The 27,528-nt window shown below is 44.6% G+C and overlaps 1 protein-coding gene across 1 annotated transcript in view; it reads left to right on the top strand.

The window, feature by feature from the left end:
• Positions 1–27,528, top strand: part of LOC148535285 (ubiquitin-conjugating enzyme E2 E2) — a 317,853-nt gene that overhangs the window by 270,524 nt on the left and 19,801 nt on the right. Inside the window, exon 5 of the mRNA XM_088463465.1 lies at positions 22,051–22,198. Within this exon, the coding sequence (XP_088319591.1) occupies positions 22,051–22,198 (148 nt within the window). The remainder of the gene's footprint in view (positions 1–22,050; positions 22,199–27,528) is intronic.

Below are 27,528 nucleotides of genomic sequence, written 5' to 3' on the forward strand. Positions count from 1 at the left end.
GTGAGCTGTCACTCAACATCAACAGCCGCCCCGTCTTGTAGCGAGCCCCGTTAAATAGGATAGAAAATCTGGTGCGGTTATTGCCGTCAGAAACTCCTTTCTGGTATTGGTTTTCTTTTCTGTCCTGTCCCATAGATTGTTTCATTCAGGTCATACTTGCCAACTCTCCCTCATTGTCAGGGAGACTCCCTGAAATAGTAGCAATCTCCCTGTCTCCCTGAGGAGTCTACCAATCTCCCTCATTTCACCTTACCCCCATTATGACACTGTTATATAAAAGAAAAAACAGATATATACATTCAAATGGGATCATTAGTATAATTTCCCTGCATTGGTTATAAGCCCAATGATCCCTATGGTTACATGTATTTTCTGAGAAGTATCAGTGTATTTTCATCAACAAGTAGATCTTACTAACTGCTTTGGGGCTCATTTACATTTGGATGTAAATCAATTTTATGACACGCCTCTCAGATGTAGCAGTACACGCCCACTTTACCGAAGCGCTCATAGGTGCTGCTTTCATAATCTCCCTGAAATGCTTTTTCAAAAGTAGGCAAGTATGATTCAGGTATAACTGTATTTTGTCCCCAAACAAGCAGACCACAAACAACAGTGGGAAACTGGTTTCACTACATCCCTTTCTGAGGAAGATTTGGGCTGTATTTTTACAGGCAGTTACTGCATTTCAAAATGTATGAACCATATAGAAACATTGACAAAGCTTTCAAACGTCACAAGAGTTGATGGTTTAAGACTATATGTTGCTTTAGGAACTGTGATAACGAATGTACCTTGCTTCATATTTTGTGGGACTGTGAAGTGGTTAAGTCCCATTTTGTTAGAAATCTCTGCACCTCTCTCCCAGTTCTTCGGCTCTACCTTTAATTTAGCTCCTGAATTATTTTCCGCCAGATTTCACAGGGTATAATAAATGCATTATTTTTTTTAATTTTATTTTTTTTTTTTTATTTTTTTTTTTTAAATTCTTCTTTATTAAAACACCACAATATCACATTATACAAAATTATCAGTTGGATTATAATGACTGAACATTAGATGAAACAAACATTTACATCAGTATCCACATTCATCAAAGTATACAATTTTAACATTTATTGCATTTATATTGAACTTTGTCTCCCTTCCTTCTCTCCCCTTGTGTCTCTAAATCGTTCCATAAGCCCAAGCTATAGGGGAGTGCAGCTACAGGGTCAAAGAGAAAAAAAAAAAAAAAAAGGGGAGAGGGGGGGGGTAGCGAGGCCATAAATAATAGACACACCATGTCTACGGAGGTTGTGGTCTTTAAAATTAAAGCCATATATTCCATTAATTCAGCCTAATCGGCGGGTCCCCTGAGATCATTCGCTGGCAATACCATGTGGTAAATTTCAATGACTCATGGATCTTATGTCTCTGCTCTGAGGTCAGAGTATCAATATAGCTCTCCCAGGTTTGAATAAATTTTTTAGCTCTATTCTCTTTCTCCAACATAGTCTCAATCCAGTCCATATTGAATACATAGAAAAGCTTTTCTTTAAAAAGTCGCAGTGTTGGTGGAGAAGTGTCAATCCATGTCTGAAGTATAGCTTTACGAGCCACCGCGCTAATAATAAGAAGGAGACGTCCACAACCCCTCGCCACTCGCTGACCCTCCGGAAGTATTCCAAATATGGCCCACACATCTGTAAGTGGCACATAATTCACTAGATGTTCAAGGGCATATTTTCTCACTTTCAGCCAAAAGGTTCTCAGGAGGGGACAAGACCAAAAGTAATGGTACAAATTAGCAACATCAGACTGACAGCGAGGGCAGGAGGCAGAGGAAGACATACCCGCTAAATATTGCCTATGAGGAGAGAAATACGCTTTATGATAAATATTCGAAAACATATCCTGATATTGGATAGCCGGGAGTAAATTACGTGATAGGAGAAGAGATTTTATCAGAATCTCACATGATAAAGAGGGAATCACCTGCGTCCACCTGCGTCCCACCGCCTCATGTTGCAATGGTGTTCGTAAAAAGGAATAATGAATAGATATTGCCTTTTTGGACGTCGGTTCCGAAAGGAGCATATTATTAAGTACGTTATCCCAATCTAAATCTGAAAAACATCTAATTACTGAAGTCACATAATGGTTAGCTTACATAAAACTAAGAGGATGGTTACGAAAAGTGGGAAATTTTTCCAGTGCCTCCCGATAATTAAGTGTGCGTTTTAATGTCAAGTCGAGAAGGGAACCCACATTTCTCACCCCCTCCCTATTCAACCTGGTAAAAGGAAATGATGCTGTACCCCCCTGAAATTCTGGATTTCCTATAAAAGGCAAAAACACAGATTTATAAGAGTTTATCCGACCACGGTGTCGCAGAATATGCCACACCTTACGAGTGGACCATAGGAGAGGGTTATCTCGTATATGGTTCGGAATTTCTGCATCCTGCATATGCAAAAAGCTTATCAAGTTACAATCCTCCAAAAATTGGCCTTCTATTGAGGTATTTGCATAAAGGTCTTGATCATGCATCCAGTCTCTAAGATACCTTAAAATTGTTGCATGATTATAGTTCAATATATGAGGAAAATTGATCCCCACGTTAGCCTTGGTTTGTTGCAGTTTAATAAACCCAATCCTTGGGCGTTTGTGTTTCCAGATGAATTTTCTAAAGAGAGAATTCAACAATCGAAGATCCCTCTGGGTCAACAGAAGGGGGAGAGCTTGGAACAGATATAACAGCCTCGGGAAAGTTACCATTTTTATTAGATTGGCTCTGCCCATATAAGATAGGCACAGATGTTTCCATCCCTCCAATTCCCTTGTTATCTGTACGATAGCTTTTGAAAAATTAAGTTTATACAATTCAGTTGGAAATTTGGGTAATTGAATCCCCAGGTATTCAATGCTATTCTTAGCCCATCTCAACGGCAGATGAGAACCCCAACTGGGTACTTGTATTTTTGGATGAAGATAAAGGCCCACCGATTTTGACAAATTTACCTCATAACCCGATATTTTACCAAAATCCGAAAGTTTAGACAATATTTTCCTCAGGGAAGATTCAGGTTTATCAATGTATAATAGCAAGTCGTCCGCAAAGGCAGATAGTTTAATTTCCGCCGCCCCCACCCTTATACCTCGGAATTCCGACCATTTCTGTAGAATGCGAAATAAGGGATCGATACAAAGGTTGAACAGCAACGGGAAGAGGGGGCAACCCTGGCGGGTTCCCCTATACATTGTAATCGGATCCCCCCGAACCCCGTTGATCAAGAGAGTGGTAGTGGGACGAGAGTAGAAGTTCCCTATTAATTCTATAAACAAAGAATCAAATCCTCTTCTTTCTAAAACAGCAAATAGATGCGGCCAGGCCACTGAATCAAAGGCTTTATGTGTATCAAGGCTGAGCAACATGTTGCATGTTTTTTTTTTACCTGTTGCCGCCAAGACCGCCGCCAAAGCCATACGGATGGCTCTAACAGAATGTCTTCCTTGAACAAATCCTGTTTGGTGTGAGGTTAATAAATTGGGCATCATAGTTTGTAACCTATTGGCTATTATCTTGGCAAGCAGTTTAAAATCTGAATTCAATAATGATATCGGGCGGTATGATTCCACTAATAATGGGTCTTTGCCTGGTTTTGGGATTAATGTTGTGTACGCATCTGTGAATGAAGGGAAGGCTGGTTTGTCATGCAAAATCTTATTAAATAATTCTACCAAAGTGGGTATTAGATTATCTTTCAATATTTTATAATAAGAACCTGAAAAGCCATCAGGTCCCGGTGATTTATGCGGGAGAAGACCTGTTATAACGTTTCGCAATTCTTCGTCTGAAATGTCCCTAGACAATAGCTCTCTTTGATCCTGAGACAATACCGGTAGTTGTGCCTCTGATAATAGCTGTTCCTGTAGTTCCCCCTCCACATCAATCGGCTGATAAAGATTCGTATAGTAAGCATGAAAATGGGATAAAATCTCTTTGGTAGATAAGTGCGTGGTATTAGATAAAGGATTTTTAATCGCTGTAATAAAAGACCTCCTTGCCCCCGGTTTAGCCATGAGTGCCAGGAGTCTGCCAGGCTTATTGCCCCATTTGTAGTACATTTGTTTAGTGTAGTCTAGGCGGTTCCTCGCCTGTGCAGAGAGGAAAGATTTTAACAGTTTTTTATTTTGGAGATATTCCTCCATGTTATTTGAGGACTGATGCGTTTGATATTGTCGGAACGATGAGGCCACAGCGTCATGTAAATCCTGATATTGTTTCTTTGATTCTCTCCTAATTTTAGACACATACTGAATAACATGGCCTCGCATAACAGCCTTGGAAGCACTCCAGAACAAAACTATGTCCCGCCAATGTTCCACATTATCATCCAAATAGTTGGACCATGACATGTTAAGGAACCGTCCAAACTCCTCCGATTTAGCCAAATATTCTGGAAATCGCCATAGGCGATCCTTAGAAGTCGAAGAGTCATGCCACAGGTCCAGAGACACCGGGGCATGATCCGAGATCAATATCTCATGGATCTCCGACCTGCGAACTCTTGACATTACAGAGTTCGATACCAAAAAAAAATCTATCCGAGATAATGATTGATGAGCCCGGGAGAGATGAGTGTATGTGTGTTCTGTACCGTGTATTAGTCTCCGTGGGTCAGAAAGTTGGTGTATCGTTTTAAGAGACTGTATATAATGCCATGAAGGAATGTTTGGTCTATTAACTGGTGGAGATTTATCTACACTGGGATCATCTACTGAATTAAAGTCGCCTGCTAGTATGAGTTCGTGTATTGTCCTGCGAGCCAGTATCTGAGACAACTTGGCGAAAAATTGGTGTGGGGATATGTTTGGTGCATATAAGTTAACGATTGTGTAATTCCGTCCTCCTACAGACAGATCCACCAACAAATATCTACCCTCTGGATCAGATTTAATTTTATTTTTATTTAATTTTTTTTTTGCATTCTGTACCCTACATGTAAAATCAAAAATATAATAAGTAAAAAAAAAAAATGTAAGAAATTAAGTAGGGTGATAGGGGGAAGTGCAGTGATTAATATGAATATAGTTATCTTGCCAGTAGTAATGAAAGCCTTTATTTTTTATTATTACTAACTTTATTTATATAGCATCAGCATACAATACTGTACAGAGACTGTTTTTAATTCTGTCCATTCTTCTGCGGACTTTACGGTCTAAATTGTCTACCATACAAATATGAATACTCAAATTAACCTACCTGGGTGAACTTCACACAAATCGAGCTCTGGTAGGTATAGAGGCTATAGCCCCAGCACTGCCGAGCAACAATGCTAACCACTGTGATACCCACAATAGGCTTATCAGTATACCAAGGGAAGTGGATCTAGAACAGAACCTTATGCAGCTCCAATTAAAACATTGTGAGAGACATCAAATTTTCTAAATGGAAGAAGACAAACAGGAGCTGATCTGAGTCACTGTGACAGTATAGTTGAGTTTCCAGAAGAGGATGGAGTTTAAAATTGTATAACATTCTTTCCTACTCTCCCGAACTTTGAGTCCTTCTCCTGGACTTCTAGGAGAGTTGACCACCCTCTGAGATTCTGCTCACTTCAGCAGGTGGGTCCTTGATGCGGTTCACTGCAAGCCACATCATCATGGCTGTGCATTCCACACTTGTCTTGAACCCAACGGTAAGTCCAAAAAACAGACAATGCAATAGAGAGCTCCATTAACCTGCTGAAGCCTTGTTGGGACTAGTACACAACATTGAAAAACTACTGCAGTTAAAGAATTGAAAACACCATGTACACATTTTACCAGAATGTTACCATCACATTCATAATAGAAATCCGAGCTTACCTTCAGCGTTTTCGCAGAACTCAAATGTTATTAGGTTCTGGCGTTTCTAAAAAGAAAGTGTGTTTACGGGTCCATTCACTTACAGATTATTAACTTCAGAGCAATTTAAACACTTTGGGGTCTATTCAGCAATGATTTCTACTTCATGGTCCATAGGGGGTCCACAGGGTTGACCTTGGGGTATAGCTGGATCTGGATCCACGGGCACCACGCAGTTAAAGCTTTTGCTGCTCCCAGGATGCACTTGGGTCCATCCTCCTCTATACCCCGCCCCCGAGCCACAGGCACCTCAGTTTTAGTTGGTGCCCGGCCGGAGTCGGGTCACCCTGTCGCAGTGGGGCTGCAGGAGCAGCCCCTAAGCTTATCTTTAAAGAAGAAAGTTTTTCTTTTTTCTTGTTTTTACATTCTTCAAAGTGGCAGCATCAGACTGTCCATTAGGACGTCTATGCTGCCGCTCCTACATCCCGCTGGCGCCGCTACGCCAGTACAGATCTGGGGATCGCGGCGGGACCCCAGAGGCTGTACTAGCCGGGCTCTGGGGACTCCCTTTGACTGCTGCCGGAAGCGCTGGGGATCAGGTAAGCAGTGGCCCGCAGGTACTAAATGCAGTCGGAAGCCTCCAGTCTCTGGGGACAGACCGGAGGCGCTAGCAGCATACCCCGCGTGACCACTAGACCAGGCTGGCATTGGGAACCAGCAACCCTGGGGCTAATTGCTAGCCAGGGGAAGGCAACCTTCCCTTTCTAGCGGCTCCTCCACTCAGCTCAGCGCGCCTTCGCTCATGTGTGCTGGCGTCGCTGTGCTGCTCTTATTTTGCGGCCACTCCTCTTTTGAGGTTTCCGGCGGCCATCTTCTTTTGGCATTGTGTCGCAGATCTCCCAGGCGGTTCAAGTGGTCCGGTCCCCCTGTGTACCTCTCTCCTGCTGAAGGACAGTGTACACAGCGCTATAGCCCTCCCAGACACCGAATCTGGGCGATTGATTGTAGCGAAAGGTGCAGTGAGTATATCTTCTCTGCATTGTATGTGACTTTTGCTAGTGCTGCCTGTCTGCGACTTATTTCTACTTACTGTCAGCTTATACCTATCCCTTTCCTTCTCCCACGGCCCGGCAGGTGTGTGGGAGAGGGGCGTTTTTCTGTGTACCTCACTTATATAAATCAAAGTATTTGTGAGGTCAGTCACATACAGTGGTGTGCTACTCAGTACCATTCTGTGGGCTGTTTGTGTTGCATACTAGGGAGTGCGCAGGTGTTATACGCCTCACCTCTTCTCGGTGATACATATTTATTACAAATTTATTGTGTTATGTCTGATGAGGAGAATGAGCTCTCCATGGCTCCTGTGTTCGTTTCCTGCCGACGCAGTTCGGCAGGGGTTGATAGGGAGGATTTATCACAGGATGGTCTGTGCGGGCGGTGCTAGGTGGTGCCTGGCCCCTCTAAACCCCCTACTTTGCAGGATCCTCCTTGGGCAATGTTTCTGCAGGTGCTGGCGTCAATCATGGACTGTTTAGTGGTCCCGACTGCAGTGCCTACTAGGGCGTTGCCCCAGCCTACCATCCCCCATTCCCCGGGTGTTCCACATTTATTGCAGTCTCCCCCCGTGTCTCAGACTGTGGGTCGTTATTCGGAGTTGCCTGTGTACGTCCAGTCTCCCTCAGTAGCGCAGCAGTCCATGGTGCCTTATCAGGCGGTTCTTCCACCCTGGGTGGATGTACTCTCCTGCTCTGTTCAGTGTCTGGCGGCCTCGTCTTCGGCTTTTCAGTCGATGTTGCAAAGTGACATGCCCTCAAAGGCGTCCACTGGCTGCGCAGTTAACAGACATGGACATGTCTTCAGATGACTGAGAAGAACTGACTCGGATGCCATGGCCCAGGAAGTGGAGATTAAGTCCTCCATTAATGTGCCAGCATTGGTTAGGGCGGTGCGGGCCATCCTTCACATAGAGGAGGATGAACCGGCTCCTAGGTCGAAATATCCAAATTTTAAAAAGGCTAAGGTAATTTCGAATGTTTTTCCCCTGTCTGACCAATTGACGGATCATATGGCGGGGGCCTGGCAGTCTCCCAGTAAGAGATTCCAACCACAGAAATGGTTGGCATCCAATTATCCTTTTCCTGAGGCTCATTGCAGGAAATGGGAAACCCCACCGGCGGTGAATTCCCATGTCACCCGCTTAATTAAAAGCGCTACATTGCCCTTGCCATCTATCTCTTCTCTGAAGTATCCCACGGACAGGAAAGTGGAGACTTGTTTAAAGTCTATCTACTCTCTCTCTGGGGCAGTGGCCCGTCCGTCCATGGCCATCTCTTGGGTGGCTAAAGCCGTTGAGAGCTGGGCTAATGCTTTAGAGGATACTTTTCCAGACGATGCTCCAGATATCCAGAGAGCGTTAATAGGACAGATGAGAGATGCGGCTTCCTATATTGGGGAAGCATCGTTAGATGCCAGCCTGCTGACCTCTAGGGTTTCAGCTGCAGCTGTGTCTGCTCATCGGTCCTTGTGGCTGCGGTCCTGGAGAGCTGACGCAGGCTCTAAAAAGGGCCTGGAGGCCTTAACTTTTAATGGGGAGTTGCTATTTGGTCCAGACTTGGATAAAAAAAAAGGGGATACTCTGGCTAAATTCATGTCAGCCTTCCTCCCTTCGGCTTCAGCACCTACCTGCTAAGGTGAGGAGCTCCGCTTTTCGGGTTCAGGGTAAGGCCATAGGTCAGTCCTTCCCGAGGCAGTCGGCGACCAAGACCGCCTCTAAGCCCAAGAAGCAGGCCTGGAGTGCCAGGCGCCCTTCTTCCAAGCAGGAAGATAAGTCTTCTGTCTGATGGAACGGGCCTCCCTCTGGGGGACCCCAGAGTGGGAGGCCGACTTCTTCAATTTGCCCAGTGCTGGCACAATACTACCACGGATGCCTGGGTTCGAGAAGTGGTCTCCCAGGGGTACGCCCTGTCTTTTCGGCACAGACCGCCCAACCAGTTTTTCTGCACGAGTTCTTCTCAGGACAAAACCAAAGCTTTGCAGATTCAGGAAGCTATAGAGTCCTTGCTGAAAGCAGGGGTCATTGTTCCCATTCCTCAATCACAACGAGGGATGGGGTACTACTCTACTCTGTTTCTGGTGCAGAAACCCAATGGTTCTCATCGCCCTATCCTCAATTTGAAGTCTCTGAACAAATTCCTCAGAGTTCCCAAATTCAGTATGGAAACGTTACGTTCCATCACTCTGGCGATGGAACCTGAGGATTACATAGTCTCCCTGGATATCCTGGACGCCTACCTCCATGTTCCGATAGCACCTTCGCACCAGCGGTATCTGAGGTTCGCTATCCTACAACAACACTATCAGTTTCGGGCACTACCCATTGGCCTCTCCACGGCACCAAGGGTATTCACCAAAGTGATGGCGATCACGGCCGCGCATCTTTGGAGCCAGAATGTACGGCTGCTGCCATATCTAGACGACCTCCTTTTGCTGGCGAGCTCTCCGGAGGTACTGCTTCAACATCTCCACCTGACGATCGAGGTCTGCAAGCGCACGGGTGGTTGATAAATTGGAGAAAGTCCTCTCTGATTCCATCACAGCGGATGGTTCATTTGGGAGCTCTGCTAGATTCTCGTCAGCAAAGGATCTTCCTGACTCCAGAAAAGGTCTCCTCCCTACAACTGCGGATACACAGTTGCCTGAGCAGTTGCCGCCTGTCGGTCCATTCGGCAATGAGAGTTCTGGTGTCCATGGTGTCTGCATTCGACATGGTGGAATTTGCCCAGTTCCATTCCCGGTCCCTGCAGGGGCTGATTCTATCAGAATGGAACGGGTTACCTCACCGGATCCGCTCTCAGATGCTGGTGTTGTCCCCGGAGGTTTGGCAGTGTTTGGCTTGGTGGCTTCAGACACCTCATCTGGTCAAGGGGTGCCCCTTTTGGATCCCGGACTGGGTCCTGCTCACAACAGATGCCAGTCTCCGGGGTTGGGGGGCAGTGACAGGCTCATTGTCACTTCAGGGACGTTGGACTGCGGAAGAAGCACTTCTCCCCAGCAACATCCTGGAACTGCGGGCTGTGTACAGGGCCCTGCAGTCATCCGGCACCGCTCTTCAAGAAAGGGCGGTTCAAATTCAATCCGACAACGCCACCACGGTGGCGTACATCAACCACCAGGGAGGAACTCGCAGTCGGGCTGCGATGTCGGAGGTGTCTTGCATCCATGCTTGGGCGGAGTGCCACATTCCAGCAATCTCGGCGGTCTTCATCCCAGGAGTCCTCAATTGGGAGGCGGACTTCCTCAGCCGTCACGATGTGCATCCCGGGGAATGGTCGCTTCACCCAGAGGTGTTTCAGCTACTCGTGGACAGATGGGGGCTGCCGGAGCTGGACTTGATGGCCTCCCGTCACAATCACAAGTTGTCCGTGTATGGGTCAAGGACAAGAGACGCAGGTGCAAGTCTGGTAGATGCGCTGTCGGTGAAATGGACGTTTCAACTGGCCTGTCTGTTTCCTCCGATATCCCTGCTACCTCGGATCCTGCGGAAATTCAAGCAGGACGTCGGCACGCTCGTGCTGGTGGCTCCAGCGTGGCCCAGACGTCCTTGGTACTCCGATCTGAGGAGCCTCTCCATCAACGCTCCGTACCTCCTTCCTCAGCTTCAGGACCTATTGTCTCAAGGGCCCTGCCTTTACCTGGATCTGGGTCGGCTGTCTTTGACGGCGTGGCTCTTGAGACAGCCGTCTTGAGGTCTCGGGGCTTCTCGGGTTCGGTTATTAGTACCATGCTCAGGGCACGCAAGCCTGCTTCCGCACAGATTTACCGCAGGGTGTGGCACACTTGCTTTGAGGGGTGTGAGTCCAGAAACTATGATCCTCAGGTGTTCCGAGTTTCTAGGATTTTGGAAGGCTTGGACCTAGGTTTACGTCTTGCCTCCCTGAAGGTTCATGTGTCCGCACTGTCTGTGTGGTTCCAACGAAGGATCGCTACACTGCCAGATGTTCACACTTTTTTCCAAGGTGTTCTCAGAATCCAGCCTCCCTTCGTGCCTCCTGCCTTGGGACTTGGCAGTGGTTCCTCGGGCCCTGCAGGGTCCTCCTTTTGAGCCTCTTGAGTCGGTGGAACTTAAGTGGTTAACGTTTAAGGCTGTTTTTTTCCTGGCAATTGCTTCTGCCAGGAGGGTGTCAGAATTGGGGGCGCTCTCCTGTCATCCCCCTTTTCTGATTTTTCACCAGGACAGAGCGGTGCTTCGCACACGTCCTGAGTTTTTGCCTAAAGTGGTTTCGAAGTACCACATCAATCAGGAACTTGTTGTGCCAGCTTTTCAGTCACCTGATCTTTCAGCTGGTGAGGCTTCCTTGGATCTAGTCCGTGCTCTCAGAATTTATGTAGACCGGACTGCTTCCGTTAGGAAGTCTGATTCTTTGTTTGTCCTCTTTGGTTTTCACAGGAGGGGTTGGCCTGCCAACAAACAAATGTTAGCCCATTGGCTTTGTTCTGTTATTTGTGAGGCTTATGCAAAGGAGGGTTTACCTGTGCCAGCCTCTGTTAAGGTTCATTCCACTCGTTTTGTGGGTCCCTCTTGGGGTGCTAGACGTGGCGCCTCTGCTGTTAAGCTATGTAAGGCGGCCACCTGGTCTTCCATTCAGACGTTTTTGAGGTTCTATGCGTTTGTGCCGGGTTCTCCTTTCTGCACAGAAGCGTCCCCGCCCTTAGTTGAACTACTTTGGGACATCCCCATGGTCAACCCTGTGGACCCCTATGGACCCTGAAGTAGAAAACAAGAGCTATGGTAAGAACTTACCTTTGTTATCTCTGTTTCTACGAAGTCCATAGGGTCCACAGGGCACCTGCCCTGACGCACCTGGCTTCATATGGGCTGTGTGGCTGGTCACCGGTTTTCTGTCTCCCATTTCTGTGGGTATGGTTTCTTGTGTGTTCCAGTCTTCCTTCTCTTTGTTTAGTCTCCTCCTACAGCCTTGGCTGCTTACCAAGTGAGGAGCCTGTGGCTCGGGGGCGGGGTATAGAGGAGGATGGACTCAAGTGCATCCTGAGAGCAGCAAAAGCTTTAACTGCGTGGTGCCCGTGGATCCAGATCCAGCTATACCCCAAGGTCAACCCTGTGGACCCTATGGACTTCGTAGAAACAGAGATAACAAAGGTAAGTTCTTACCATATCTCTTGTTATTTTTACATAAAAAAATGTGGAAATCCTAATTTCCGCATTTTTTATGTAAATCCCCTATTCAGCAATGGGATAAAGGAGAAGATAACGCAATTATCTTCTGCATTAATTCCCATCTCGCAGTGTACCACACTGTAGGCATCATGCCATTGATCTCTACAATGCTTTAATACTTTTTGCTATTCAGCAAAGCAAAAAGCGTTAAATTACTCGAAAAATCCCTACTTTATATAACGCCATCTCAGAATAGCGTTATATGAAGCAAAATGCATAAAATTCCCCAAAAACTGCAGGGACAGAGGGACATTTTCCCATAAGTCCCTGCAGCATCGTGTAACACCGCCCAGTCTCTGTCCCTGCTTTTTGCAGAGACCGCGGACAGGTAAGTCACTCTAGAGCCTGTTAAACCTGCCGAAAATTATTGACATGTGTACACAGGCTTTATATTAGTCTGTATACATTTATATGCTTTTATATTTAACATTTATATATAAATGTTAAGTATAAAAGCACATAAATAATCATGTATACAGGCTAATATAAAGCCTGTACACACATGTCAATCACTTTGGACAGGCTGGAGATGCACTTATCCCCTCTGCCGTCACCTCAAACCCGGGACAGAGACTGTTCCCAAGCGCATGACTGAGCATGTGCAGTAGCAATAACAGAAGGTTTTGTTTTCGGAAAGCCTCCTGTAACATTGCAGGGACAGCGTGTTACTGCAACCGCTGTCCCTGCATAAAATATTGCTGAATAGCTGACATAAATATTTATAATTGATAAAAAATTGTGATGATATTGTTCGATAATATTCTGGGCAACATCGTCACTATTGCAGAATAAATCCTTTTAAACTTATGTTTGAAGCCTTAAAGTCAATTACATATGTACTCTGTAATCATTTTACATGAGCCAGAAAGAACAAGTAAAACCACTATTTGACATTAATAGACTACCAGTAGGAGTTGTTTGATTTTTCCAAAAATGTATTTGCTCACTATTTTCACACACAAAAAAAAAAAATCAAACAACTTAATTGGAGTCAAATAAAAAGGGAAACAGCTTTGTGGTTAGACGTTTTCTTTAGTGCTAAGCCACATGAGCGCGTTTCCATCTGGTGACATTTTACCGGTGGCTTGGAGCAGGAAACATTGATTACTGTAGAGCTGTCACATGAGTATTGTTACTGCTCCATGTGACAGAATGTAACCTGCATAGGAAAGAGGCTCAATCTAACACACAAGGATGATTCCAGCTTTGTGTGTTATGGATGTGAAAGTGTTGCTTGTCTTTTCCTGTAATAATATAGAAAACAATGAGGTCAGAGGGCAAATGACAAACAGTCTATAGAGGTATCATACTGTATACTTTATGGGCACATGATTGTATGTGGAAATGGGAAAGACACTCTAAATGTACCCTGATTGGACTAGATCAAATTAGTGAAATGTGTTTTTTCTAAAAAAAAATACTGGTATTTAAATGTCAATTATGTAAAGACAAAGTAGATTTGTTTAGTTTACTGTTATATTTTACTGTACATTTCTTCCTTCCTTTAACCACTTGCCTGGCTGTGCGTTACCTAACATGGTCGCAAACAATGCGACCATTCAGAAATACACACTGGGCGGCTGCCGGAAGATAACCTTCCAGCACGGCCCCTCTGCATCCCTGTACCTTTCCCTAGTGTCTGTCCTGCTGCTAATTGGGCAGCATGGCAGGACCACCCCACCCTGCGGCTGCAGAGAGGAGTAGACACTTGGGAAAATCAGTCACGATGGTCCGATCATCGATAGTCCAATATATCAATGACCGATATGTTAAAAAATAGATAATGTTGTATATACTCGTCCCAGCAGGACGGCGGCACTCACGGGACTTAATCAAAATACACAAAAAAACTGCAGACACGCAGATAATTTCCAACGTTTCAATTCATATTCGAATTTTCATCAGGGATATTACAAAATGCAAGTAGTAACTTACCATTAAGTAGACTACACACCAAGTGCATACCAGCATCCAGCTCGCGCGCCCCGTCCCCGCTGGCTGACGACATCAGTGAGCTCCGGGTCAGTGAATCCCTTTCTCCCTGTCTATGTCATCAGCCCAGCTGGGAGGTTGCCATGGGAGCAGATGCTGGGGAAAAGTGAAAACCCATCACCCAAAACACACTGTATATCTGAAAATGTATATGCACAAGACAAAATACAAAATATACCATTAAACTATCACATTAATCCTGTTCTGATGCTGAATGCATATCCATATAAATATTAAGCAGAGCCCGCAGCTGGGCAATTTGTAGAAAACAGCTAAAGGATAGATATTCATTCAAACCATGAGGTTGAACAGTGTTTAAAAATCCAGCGGGCTTCCAGCTGCAGGAGTGCTTGATCCCTATCTCCACCTCTCAAGCTAGGGGGAACAAAATCTATAATCTTGTACCTTAGGGTTGCCAAATTGTGTTTACATTGTTTAAAATGACGCGCCACCGGTTGGTCAATATTTTTACCCTCAATTGCTTGACGGATTGCTGACCGGTGGAGCGCCATTCTTTCCTTGAATTTTACGGCCAGTTTTCCCCACATATAGATGTAGTAGATAACATAACTACTGGAACAAGTTAAGCTGAAATTGATTTTAAATTTCCTGCCTGAATGGGGATGTACAAAGGAATCTCCCGTCTCCATATACCCACAAGTGGTACAGCCAAGACATTTGAAGCAGCCCATTTTACGTGAAAGAAAGCATGGAGCTTCAATAGTAGGACGCCCAGAAAAAATAGCTTTCCGTACGACCCAATCTCCTATATTTTTGCCACGGCGATAACATGGTAACAACTTGGAGTTTTTCAATAACGGAAGATCCTTGTCCGAATTAATCAAAGGCCAAAATTGTTTGACAGACTTCATCACCGATTGCGTTGTATCATTAAAGTCATTCACCCAGGTCACCATTTTAGAAATGCGCTTTTTAGCTTTGGAGATCAGTGTGTCATCTCTCTGAATTGATTAATTATGTAGGTACAAAATGAGCTGCACTCACCAGTCTTCAAATAGATTAAAAAGTTTGTTCTTTATTCACAGCATAGGTACAGACATCATCATCATGATGCTGTCTGTACCTATGCTGTGAATAAAGAACAAACTTTTTAATCTATTTGAAGACTGGCGAGTGCACCTCCTTTTGTACCTATGCATCTGGAGCCGCTGTGATCACTTAGGTTGCTACCCCAGCATAACTGGACCCTGGAGACGTGAGTGTGGACCTATGTATTGTGTATGTATGTGTGTGTGTGTGTATATATATATATATATATATATATATATACGCACACACACAGGTATATATTTATACATTATCGATGTTGGATAAGTTAGAAATAGATATTCTTGACCTAATTTAATCATAAAAATTACAATTTATGAGTGGTTGTTGATAATTAAATTAGCCAGTTAAGAGGTTAAAGTAATTCCACTCACATTGTTTTTCTGAAGTAAACTTGATTCCCCCTAGATAATAAAACCACACTTACAAACAAAATTTACAGTAACTATTTAAATTGAGGGTACTGAACTTTAGCTTTAATAGCTGTGTCTCTCGTCTGCCGCAATCTCATTAGTTTCAGAGAGTCCATCTAATATGTCTCTTTCTGCATACTGGCCATTTGCCTCTGCTTTGACACACTCAGTTTACGGGGTATGGTCCTACAGTTCTAAAGTGTGCTCTTTACTACTTTCAACTATACTATATCTCCGATGAAGCTCTGTCTCATAGGGAAACGCGTTAGGCTATACACCAGAGGGGTACTCTGTGGAACTTGTCCCCTCTTTGTTTGTGTGACTGATCATCACCTACAATTTACTGACATCTCGAATCCAGAACCAGAGAAATTGCACCACCATCCGCCTCTCCATCGCAAGTGCAACCGCTAAACAGCATTGCTCTTTATCAACATGGCACCACGGTCCAGGGAGCTTATCACCATCAGCCATCTTGGAGCCTGTCCGGCACCTGGCATACCTCGTAGTCACTGGTCTGGGAAACCCGTGGTTACCGCTGTTCATTAGCCACTTGACAATTTGCTCCCACAGCGGCCACCATCGAGAAGCTGTACATCCAGCAAGCAGTACTACAGGCACTCGGCACCCGTCTTCCTCTAGAACCCTTCCGCAAGTTGTTGTTGTAGACTGACAGGATTTTGGGCATAACAGTTTCTGTCCTGCATTCCTGGCTCCACACTTTAATAGAGCCCAGCTACAAACAGCCCTCCATCCAGTGATCTCATCGGGGACACACAGGTATTTCATTTTCTATCTATCTGTAATATATTAGGTGCTGGTACATGCTAGACGGTCTGGGCACCACTTTAACAGCACAGATTCCCTGATTACATTTATACTCAGGATTAACAACACGAGTTTACATGCTGGACTCTGATCACTAACGGGACATCATTTTTGGATTCACCTGTCCATTCAAGCATTTTTTATCATCGATATTTTTTAACAACTGTTCTTTGGAGATTCCAGAAGTCTACTACAGATATATGCAGATCTACTTACTGCTCACTATACCCCTCAGTGTTTTGATGTTGGAATTTTGATATTGTATCATATATTTATATGAACAGATAGATTTTATGGGTATCTTATGATAATTAGGGGTGTGCACCGGCCACTTTTCGTGTTTTGGTTTTGGATCTGGATCTTTCTTCGTGTTTTGGATCTGGATTGGTTTTGCCAAAACCACCCTTGCGTGTTTTGGGTTCTGGGTTTTGTGTTTTGGATCTGTATTTTTTTGAAAAAAAGCATAAAAACAGCTAAAATCACAGAATTTGTAGGTTTTTCTGCTCCTATGCTATTATTAACCTCAATAACCTTAATTTCCACTCATTTCCAGTCTATTCTGAATACCTCACACCTCACAATAGTGTTTTTATGTCCAAAAGGTTGCACCGAGGTAGCTGGATGACTATGCTAAGCGACACAAGTGGGCGGCACAAACACGTGACCCATCTAGGCGTGAAACTGCAGTGGCAGACAGGATGGCATTGAAAAACTAGGCCCCAAACTGTACATAATGCAAAGAAAAAAAAGAGGTGCAAGATGGAATTGTCCTTGGGCCCTCCCACCCACCCTTATGTTGTATAAACAGGACATGCACACTTTAACAAACCAATCATTTCAGCGCCAGGGTCTGCCACACAACTGTGGCTGAAATGATTGGTTCGTTTGGGCCCCCACAAAACAAGCTGGCAATTTATCTGTCCCTGCACAAACTGGCTCTACGGAGGCAAGATGTCATCCTCATCCTCCTCATCCACCGATTCCTCACCCTCTTCAGTGTGTACATCCTCATCCTCACAGAGTATTAATTCGTCCCTGCTGGAACCACAGGTCCCTCTGTACGTTCTGGAGGCTGGTCTCCCTGGAAGAGTTGATAATTCATTTTATGAACATCATCTTCTCCACATTTTGTGGAAGCAACCTCCTACGCCTTTCGCTGACAAGGTTCCCGGCTGCACTAAACACTCTTTCGGAGTACACACTGGAGGGGGGGCAACTCAGGTAAAATAGAGCCAGTTTGTACAGGGACCTCCAAATTGCTTCTTTTTCCTGCCAGTACAGGTACGGACTGTCTGACATGCCTACTTGGATGCTGTCACCGATGTAATCCTTTAACAGACAGACGCACGCTTGTCGCTGCTGCTTTGAGGATTCAAGTGCGGCTACAGCCCACACAATTCACAAAGACAGAAAAAAAAAAGAATATTTTTATTGTTTGTGGAGCACACTTTGAGGGTTACACCACCCTTTAACAGACAGACGCACGCTTGTCGCTGCTGCTTTGAGGATGCAAGTGCGGCTACAGCCCACACAATTCACAAAGACAGAAAAAAAAAGAATATTTTTATTGTTTGTGGAGCACACTTTGAGGGTTACACCACCCTTTAACAGACAGACGCACGCTTGTCGCTGCTGCTTTGAGGATGCAAGTGCGGCTACAGCCCACACAATTCACAAAGACAGAAAAAAGAAGAAGAATATTTTAATTGTTTGTGTAGAACACTTTGAGGTGTCACCACCCTTTAACAGACAGACGCACGCTTGTCGCTGCTGCTTTAAGGATGCAGGTGCGGCTACAGCCCACACAATTCACAAAGACAGAAAAAAAAAGAACAATATTTTAATTGTTTGTGTAGCACACTTTGAGGGTGTCACCACCCTTTAACAGACAGACGCACGCTTGTAGCTGCTGCTTTAAGGATGCAGGTGCGGCTACATCGCACACAAGTCACAAACACATTAAAAAATAGTTTTTTATTTTTTGGAGCACTTTGAGAGTTACACCACCCTTTAACAGACAGACGCACGCTTGTCGCTGCTGCTTTAAGGATGCAGGTGCGGCTACAGCCCACACATTTCACAAAGACCAAAAAAAAAAGAACAATATTTGAATTGTTTGTGTAGCACACTTTGAGGGTGTCACCACCCTTTAACAGACAGACGCACGCTTGTCGCTGCTGCTTTAAGGATGCAGGTGCGGCTACAGCCCACACAATTCACAAAGACAGACAAAAAAAGAACAATATTTTAATTGTTTGTGTAGCATACTTTGAGGGTGTCACCACCCTTTAACAGACAGACGCACGCTTGTCGCTGCTGCTTTGAGGCTGCAGGTGGAATCTAGACGGGATTTGGAACCGAGGACACACTACCTCCATCAATTGTCTAAATCCCACTGCACTAATGTCGGATACCGGACGCACGTCTAACACCAACATAGCAGTCAAGGCCTCAGTTATACGTTTTGCTTCAGGATGACTGCTGTCGTACTTCATCCTCATCGCTAGGGACTGTTGGAGGGTCAATTGTTTAGTAAAAGTAGTGATGTTCCTACTTCCTCTCTGGGATGATGAACAACTCCCAGCAGCAGCAACAGCACTAGGAGGAAGTGGTTCTTGATCTTTCCCTATTTTATTTTTATCGGAGAAAGTTTGGTCCTCCATTTATGTTATATTGATATATATACGTGCGGCTAAAGCGCACACAAACACAGAAAATATTATTTTATTTTTGCTGGAGAGTAGTGCACTTTGTGGGTTACACCACCCTTTAAGAAATGAGCCAGCCGGCTCTTTACTTATGGGACACAGGCGCACGCTTGGCGCTGCTCCTTTGTTGATGCACGTGCAGCCACAGTGCACACAATTCACAAACACAGAAAATAATTTTTTTTTTGGTTTGGACTGGAGTGTACTTTCGGGGGTTACAGCACCCTTAACAGTCAAGCCAGCCGGCCCTTTACTTATGACACAGGCGCACGCTTGGCACTACTTTGTTGATGCACGTGCGGCTACTGCGCACACAATTCACAAACACAGAAAATAATTTTTTTTTTGGTTTGGACTGGAGTGTACTTTCGGGGGTTACAGCACCCTTAACGGTCAAGCCAGCCGGCCCTTTACTTATGACACAGGCGCACGCTTGGCACTACTTTGTTGATGCACGTGCGGCTACTGCGCACACAATTCACAAACACAGAAAATAATTTTTTTTTTGGTTTGGACTGGAGTGTACTTTCGGGGGTTACAGCACCCTTAACGGTCAAGCCAGCCGGCCCTTTACTTATGACACAGGCGCACGCTTGGCACTACTTTGTTGATGCACGTGCGGCTACTGCGCACACAATTCACAAACACAGAAAATAATTTTTTTTTTGGTTTGGACTGGAGTGTACTTTCGGGGGTTACAGCACCCTTAACGGTCAAGCCAGCCGGCCCTTTACTTATGACACAGGCGCACGCTTGGCACTACTTTGTTGATGCACGTGCGGCTACTGCGCACACAATTCACAAACACAGAAAATAATTTTTTTTTTGGTTTGGACTGGAGTGTACTTTCGGGGGTTACAGCACCCTTAACGGTCAAGCCAGCCGGCCCTTTACTTATGACACAGGCGCACGCTTGGCACTACTTTGTTGATGCACGTGCGGCTACTGCGCACACAATTCACAAACACAGAAAATAATTTTTTTTTTGGTTTGGACTGGAGTGTACTTTCGGGGGTTACAGCACCCTTAACGGTCAAGCCAGCCGGCCCTTTACTTATGACACAGGCGCACGCTTGGCACTACTTTGTTGATGCACGTGCGGCTACTGCGCACACAATTCACAAACACAGAAAATAATTTTTTTTTTGGTTTGGACTGGAGTGTACTTTCGGGGGTTACAGCACCCTTAACGGTCAAGCCAGCCGGCCCTTTACTTATGACACAGGCGCACGCTTGGCACTACTTTGTTGATGCACGTGCGGCTACTGCGCACACAATTCACAAACACAGAAAATATATTATTTTTTTAGCACTTGGGGGGAGCACCCCTGATGGACAGAGCACCCCCTGGACAACACTGCAGCACCCCTTTAGGACTGGGACACTGCACAGGACTTTGGAGTGGACACAGCCCCTATGGAGAACTGACTGCACAACACAGTCCAGCCAGCCCCTATGGACTTTGAAGTAGTGGACACAGCCCCTATTAACAACAGCAGCACAGCACAACACAGCCAGCCCCTATGGACTTTGAAGTAGTGGACAACAGCAGCACTACACTACACTACACTACACAGCCCTAACTCCCACCCTCCCTCTTCACTGTCCACAGCCGAGTGAGAAAATGGCGCCGACGTGGGTACCTTATATAGGATCCAAAACCCGCGAGACTCGGAAGGCGGGATGATGACGTTTTGCCTCGATTTCAGATCCGAGTCAGGCGGGAAAAGTCGAGCCTGATTCGGATCGGACTCGGATCGGGGGGGCTCGGGGGGGTTCGGATTTCAGAAATCCGAACCCGCTCACCCCTAATGATAATTAAATTGTTTTTTATTATCTTATATTCTAGATTATTTTTTTGTGTTTAGGTAGTGACCCAATGTTCTAAGCACTGCTTTTATGTTCTTTATGATCTTGTCTTGATACCAACTTAACTGAGTCTGTTGATCTCACTGTATTTTAGCTCAAACTGCATTAAAGCAGTATTGCTTGACCTGCAGTTCAGAGTAAAAGTCATTGACTTCAAAAGCTTCAATGATAACAGTAGAAGGAGGTAATGTTTCTGCTCTGCTAAATCTATTGGTGGTGCCTGGCTGAGGGATCGGTGTATGGTTATAGAAATACTCTTTCAACATGTCAAATGTATAAGATGTTTTGCTCTGTTTTGTTTTTACCACAACACAAATGCTACTATGTGCTAACCTTTCATACATGTATTACCAAATGTAACCAAAAATTATTGTTAAGGAAATTGTTGTGCTTTCCAAACCCAATGCAGAAATCATATGATAATTTATGGAGGCTACAGATCCAGAGTGGACTTATCAGCATTGTAGAAAACTTGTTTGTTTTTACAACTTCTGTGATTGGAATAGGAGTAAATGTGTATAGTTATGTCAGGGTGTAGAACAACTACAGGTTAGTGACTAGCTGTTTATACGGAATCGGTATGTAAAGCCAGCTGTCGGGATGCCTCCTGTCAAAATGCAGACAGCAGCATCCCGATAATTGGTATCCCGACATAACTAACAGCTAACAGTAAGGGCGCCCCAGACTTACCTCGTTCAGGTTATTATTTATTTTTTATACAGCTCCCAGATACTGGCCCCACTTGATGGCACACAAGAAATTAATAGGTAGGAGCTGATTGGTTGCTATGGGCAACTTCTCCACACTTGTCACTGCTTGATACATAAACCCCTGGATGTTTATACAAAAGTCAAATTCACATTAAAAAATTGTTCAAGAAATAAATTGCTATAAATTAGGTAACAATGATTTCTGAAGCTTGTAATGTCAGGAAGCAGAATTGTCTGGAATATTGCCCAGGGTAGTTTCAGGATATGTTTTGAAATAAGTTTTCAAATTGACACAAATGTTATACAAGACTTATTTGCGTTTTTCAGCAAAAGTAAGCTTTAATTGGTAATATAAATGTTACTGACAACAATTAACAGACTTTCCATTTTTGTAGGTGACATTTCGGACGAGGATCTACCACTGCAACATTAACAGCCAAGGAGTGATCTGTCTCGATATCCTGAAAGATAACTGGAGCCCGGCACTAACCATTTCTAAAGTTCTCCTCTCCATCTGCTCCCTGCTTACAGATTGCAACCCTGGTAAGAACTATACCGAGATGCATTTGGAGCACATTTTTATGCTGAAGTGCTTCACTGAAAACAAACTATATAAGACAGACCTCAAACAAATGTTATATTCTGCCTCCAATTGTATATGTTGTATGTACCTAATATTCGTTTATAATAGGAGTGTGCTTAAGTTCAAAATGGCATTATAAATGAGGAAACCTTTTTCCTAATGTGGCCCCTCCTCCTAGCCAGAGGCCTGGGATCTGCTGCCTGCACTTGGTTTTTCCTGTAGCTGTCAGAGAATTGGCTGATCACCTAAGCGTAGCAGGCTTAGGGCTCCAGCTATGGCAAGGGGCTGTGTAGGAAAAATATTTTTCCAGGTGGTTATGTAGCTTTAGGTAGACATTATTCACATTTGTGACAATTTGCTAGAGACTGTGTGGTATCCAATCAGAAGTCACTGGGCTTGATGTTGAGTTGGATATAAGTCTGTATGAGGAGTATATATTATTCTAGCACCCTGCACCTATCACAACTCGTGCAGTTCCTCTATCCTGTCTGGGGTGTTGCTCTCTGCTCTGGTGCTTCTAGCACACACAGCTAATGCAACAAACTGTGATTCAGCAATTTGTGTGCTAGAAGCACCAGAGCAAAGAGACACAACGCAGACAGGAAAAAGGAGCTGCAACGGGTTGTGACAGGTGCAGGGTGCTAGAATGAAGACTACTATATCTTGTGTGTGTTTGTTCTTTGCATGCCCTGGAACCAAAGATTTGCAAGTATGGGCGATGCAAAGTCTTAATTATTTCAAGCACATCAACACTTGTGACTGAAGGGATGTAACTGGACTTAGTGTAAGCAAAGTTCTATAAGAAAGTGTTGATAGAATTTCGGGTTATCCAGAGTTGTATGGAAGCGTAAATAGAAATGTCCGCCATGCTTTTTGTTTTGGGTTTTTTTAGCGGAGGGTTAGGCTCTTACTGGACGGATAAGGTTTAGGCACCAAGGGGAGGGTTAGGTTTAGGGTGAAGATTTTGGTTTAAAAAAAAAAAAACATGTCGACCATTTTGCAGCTGCAATGGAGTGGTCTGAATTGCTCTCTGGGATTGCAATATCCTTAACTGACCATCAGTACCTTGCCACGCCATACATTTGCCTTGTTGGTGGCCATACACTGCATTGTGGATTCCGGAGACTCCAGGGAAACATCATTGCCGGTTATCCAGCTGCACTCAGTACACACACAGGGGTCCAGCGAGCTAAAATTCCACCTAAGCACACTGGTAGGCTGAACAAGGTATTTTGATTTTTATCCATTATCATCTGGATTTACCTTTGCTGCTCACCAGTTTCTCACCGTTTGGCTATATATCTGGCTGAAAAAGGTGCTGTGAGAATAATAACTAAGTTTTTTATTCTATATTTCTGGAATATTTAAATATAATTAAAAACTGCTTGCTGTTAGTAATACTGAATGGTCTTCCCTCATGTGATAATTAAGTCAGCTGAGTAACTTTATAGCTCTGGATGGCAGTAGATTACATCAATGAATGTGCAGATTTTAAGAGCAAGACTTATTAGAAGCCAAACTTCTTCATGTGATATACTTTTGGAAACATTGTGACGGATTCTCTGTATTCTGTTTGGATTATTGAGACAGACTCAGGGCTTTGTGGTCATAAGTTTCTATTTTCACCGAGGGGAGGGTTAATGTTAGGGATAGAAAAAAAAACACATGTCGACCATTTTCGCGGCGACCTTTTAAACCTTTCGACCTTTTGTACCTGTCGATCTTCTGTATTTTCTAACATTTGTGATGTCAACCTTCTTCCATGTTGGCCAAATGATTGTCAACCTTTTCATTGTCGACCTTTTGAATCACACCCGTAAAAGTGAGAGATACATCTCTATGTTTAAAATAAGGCTGGGTAATGTACAATAAATAAGACAGAGTTTGTATTTATAAAACAGTACATGGAGTTTCCATTCAAAAACACATTAATAACAAAGAGTTTCTTTGATTGTATTTTTCTCAACTGGAAAATAGGTTATCCTGGTGGTTGTGTTGAGGTGAAAATAACCGCAAGTAGTAGCTTAGTTTCTGGGGCATAGACTTTTGGTTGTTCCTTTTACATGGTAGGTCCAGATGTGTCTACATACATCTTATTTCCTTTCACATTAAACAGCCCTTCTAGTCGCTCCATACCCTGGCATGACTCAGTAGCGCTAAGTTTCTTTTCGTGCAACTTTTTACCTTTAAATGCATCTTATTCGCAAAGTGATGCAAATAGAATGCACAAGCAGCTTCTGCTGATTAAAATGATATGCAGCTGCCTATATTCTGTGTGCAACTGTTGGTGTATCTGCATGCGAACTGCTATGTTAGTGTCACAACCGCTGACATTAACGTAACATTTCACATGCAGATACAGAATATAGGCATGCCGCAAATCATTTTAATCAGCAGAAACTACTTGCAATGTGATGCGACTAGGACGCATCAGGAGACTGTGTTGATTAATTTGATATGCGACACTTGTATATCTGTGTGCATCGGAGACTGTAAAGGGAACTTGGCATGGAAAAAAAGCTTCAGTCGCTGCATCGTAGCACTTTGCATGCTGATTGAGAGACTAAAGCGGCCCATACACGGTGCGATTTTTTGCACGAAATGGCCGATTTAGATAATTCGTAATGACCAATCATGTACATCGTGTGCGGTATTTGTACGATGATGATGCGTGTCCCCACCGTCGTAAATCTGCATCGTAGATCTTATGGAAAAATGGTAAGATATCGACCTATCGTGTACGATGTGACACACATCGTATGCTGTTTTGCCTGATGTACGAGGTCTTGCAAAATCCCTGGCCACTCTCTCTCCCCCCCCCCCCCCTCCATTTTGTAAGAAACTACGCATCGGTGACGTATGTGCAATTGTACTCCATCTGACCAAATCGTATTGAGAATTTCAAGGGAAATCGTACAACACATCTTAAGGTTAGGGAATCGCACTGTGTATGGCCGGCTGATATACTAGTGTCGCATATCAACCTAATCAGCACAGTCTGCTGGTGCTTTCCTCTGCAAAAAAAGACGCCCGTCTATGCCGAGGGGTGCTGTTTGGTTCGATTGCAGCAAAGACAAGTGTGGACATATCTGGATGATGGAAATAGAAATAATGGATCTACACAGTCCTGTCTACAGGATGTAATCAAAAGGTCGACAATGTTGACATTGATACTGTTGACACAATGTCGACAGTTATAATGTAGACATTGTTAAAATGTTTACGCTATGGTTGAGGTTAGGGTTAGTCACTGGAAGGAGGAATAGGGATGCTAGGTCTGACCTGGAAGACGCTGTTGCAACCGTCAGGAGCAAGTAAGTAACCGTTGGGCCACCAGGGACAATATGTTGACATCCTAACATGTTGACATTTCATCACTGTCTACATGAGGAATGTCGACATGGTGAACAGCAACATTATGATCATGTCGACATGGTGCCTGTCGACATATCATACCCAACCCGTCTACACTTTAGGATTAATTTCTTTCTTAATGTCGATGTTTGTTTCTATGCCTAATCTCTTTTCTTTACAGTATTACATGAAACAGAGAGTGAGTTGTCCGTGGGGAATGGGATTGAAATACCGGCGGCTGAAGACTAACCCTAGCCTCCCCCCCATGGGTGCCTAAACCTAACCCCACCTCCCCGCACCCTAAACCTAATCCTCCTGGGGGGAGTGCCTTACCTCTCCCCCTAGTGCCTAACCTCCCCCCCCTTCCCCTAGCCTAACCTTCCCCCTGGGGGTGCCTAACCCTAAGACCCACCAGGGGTCCCTAAACCAACCCCCCCATCCCCGGGTTAAGTGCATACTTACCCGGCAGAGAGGACGATCGGTCCGGCGTCGGGATTAACATAGGCGTAGGTATTTCGACACCTACAGTATGTTAACTCTCTTGCCGGGATTACACCTTCGGGATTGATAACTACATCCCGTCCGTGGTGCTACATTATTATTATTATCCTTTATTTATATGACGCGACAAGTGTTCCGCAGCGCCTTACAAAGTACATATAGAAATAATTTGACAACTGACTTACTGTACAAGGACATGGATAATATACATTGATTCATAAGTGACCATAACACCTAGATATGCAACAGAGCATAAACAACCAGGTGTTAGGTGCCCTGGAGGGGGGTAAGAAGTAGGTGAAAGTAAACTAAGGAAAAGCACAAGAGGGTAGAGGCCCTGCTCATAAGAGCTTACATTCTAAAGGGATGGGGCAGACAAACAGGTGTGACACAGATGGGGTAAATGGAGGAAGGAGCATGTTGCAAGTTAGGATGGGAGCTGGAAGGCTTTGATGAAGTAGTGGGTCTTGAGAGCTCGTTTGAAGGATTGTCAAGAGGAGGAGAGTCTGATAGGGAGAGGGAGAGAGTCCAAAGGTCGGGAGCAGCACGGGCAAAATCTTGGAGGCGGGAGTGGGAGGAAGTAATCAGTTGGCATGAGAGGCGGCGTGCATTAGTTGAGCGAAGGGGGGGGCCAGGAGAGTGGAGGGAGATGAGGTCAGAGATGTAAATGGGAGAGGAATGGGTGAGGGCTTTGTAAGCAAGTGTGAGAACCTAGAATTGGGTTCTAAAAGGGAAGGGGAGCCAGTGGAGGGCTTGTAGGAGAGGGGAGGCAGATGTAGAGCGTTTGGAGAGGAAGATGAGTCGAGCAGCAGCATTGAGGATAGACTGGAGAGGAGGGAGATGGGAGTTGGGGATTCCAGATAGGAGAAGGCTACAGTAGTCCAATCTGGATATGACCAGTGAGTGTATGAGTGTTTTGGTGGCATCCTGGATGAGAAAGGGTCTAATCTTGGAAATATTTTTGAGATGAAAACAACAGGACTGAGAGGCTCTGGATATGTGGTTTGTAGGAGAGGGAGGAGTCCAGGATAAGCGCACTTTGGGGCTAGAAGAGATAGTTGTGCCATCAATTGTTAAAGAAATAGTGGGAAGTGAGGTTATGTTGGAGGATGGGAAAATGATCAGCTCAGTCTTAGACATATTAAGTTTAAGAAATCGCTGGGACATCCAGGAAGAAATAGCAGAGAGACAGTTGGAGATACAAGTGAGGAGAGAGGTCAGGGGAGGAAAGGTAGATCTGAGTATCATCAGCAAGAGATAATGGAGGTCAAAAGAGCTGAGTTCACCTAGAGAGGACGTATAGAGGGAGAATAGTAGAGGTCCAAGAACGGAACCTTGGAGAGCACCTACTGTAAGAGGCTGTGGTGGGGAAGAGGAGTCATGCGAAGAGACAGAGAAGGATTGGTCTGAGAGGTAGGACGACAGCCAGGAGAGA

The sequence above is a fragment of the Taudactylus pleione genome, unplaced genomic scaffold, assembly GCF_031769625.1.
Source record: "Taudactylus pleione unplaced genomic scaffold, aTauple2 ptg000053l, whole genome shotgun sequence".
In the NCBI taxonomy this organism is placed as follows: Eukaryota; Metazoa; Chordata; class Amphibia; order Anura; family Myobatrachidae; genus Taudactylus; species Taudactylus pleione.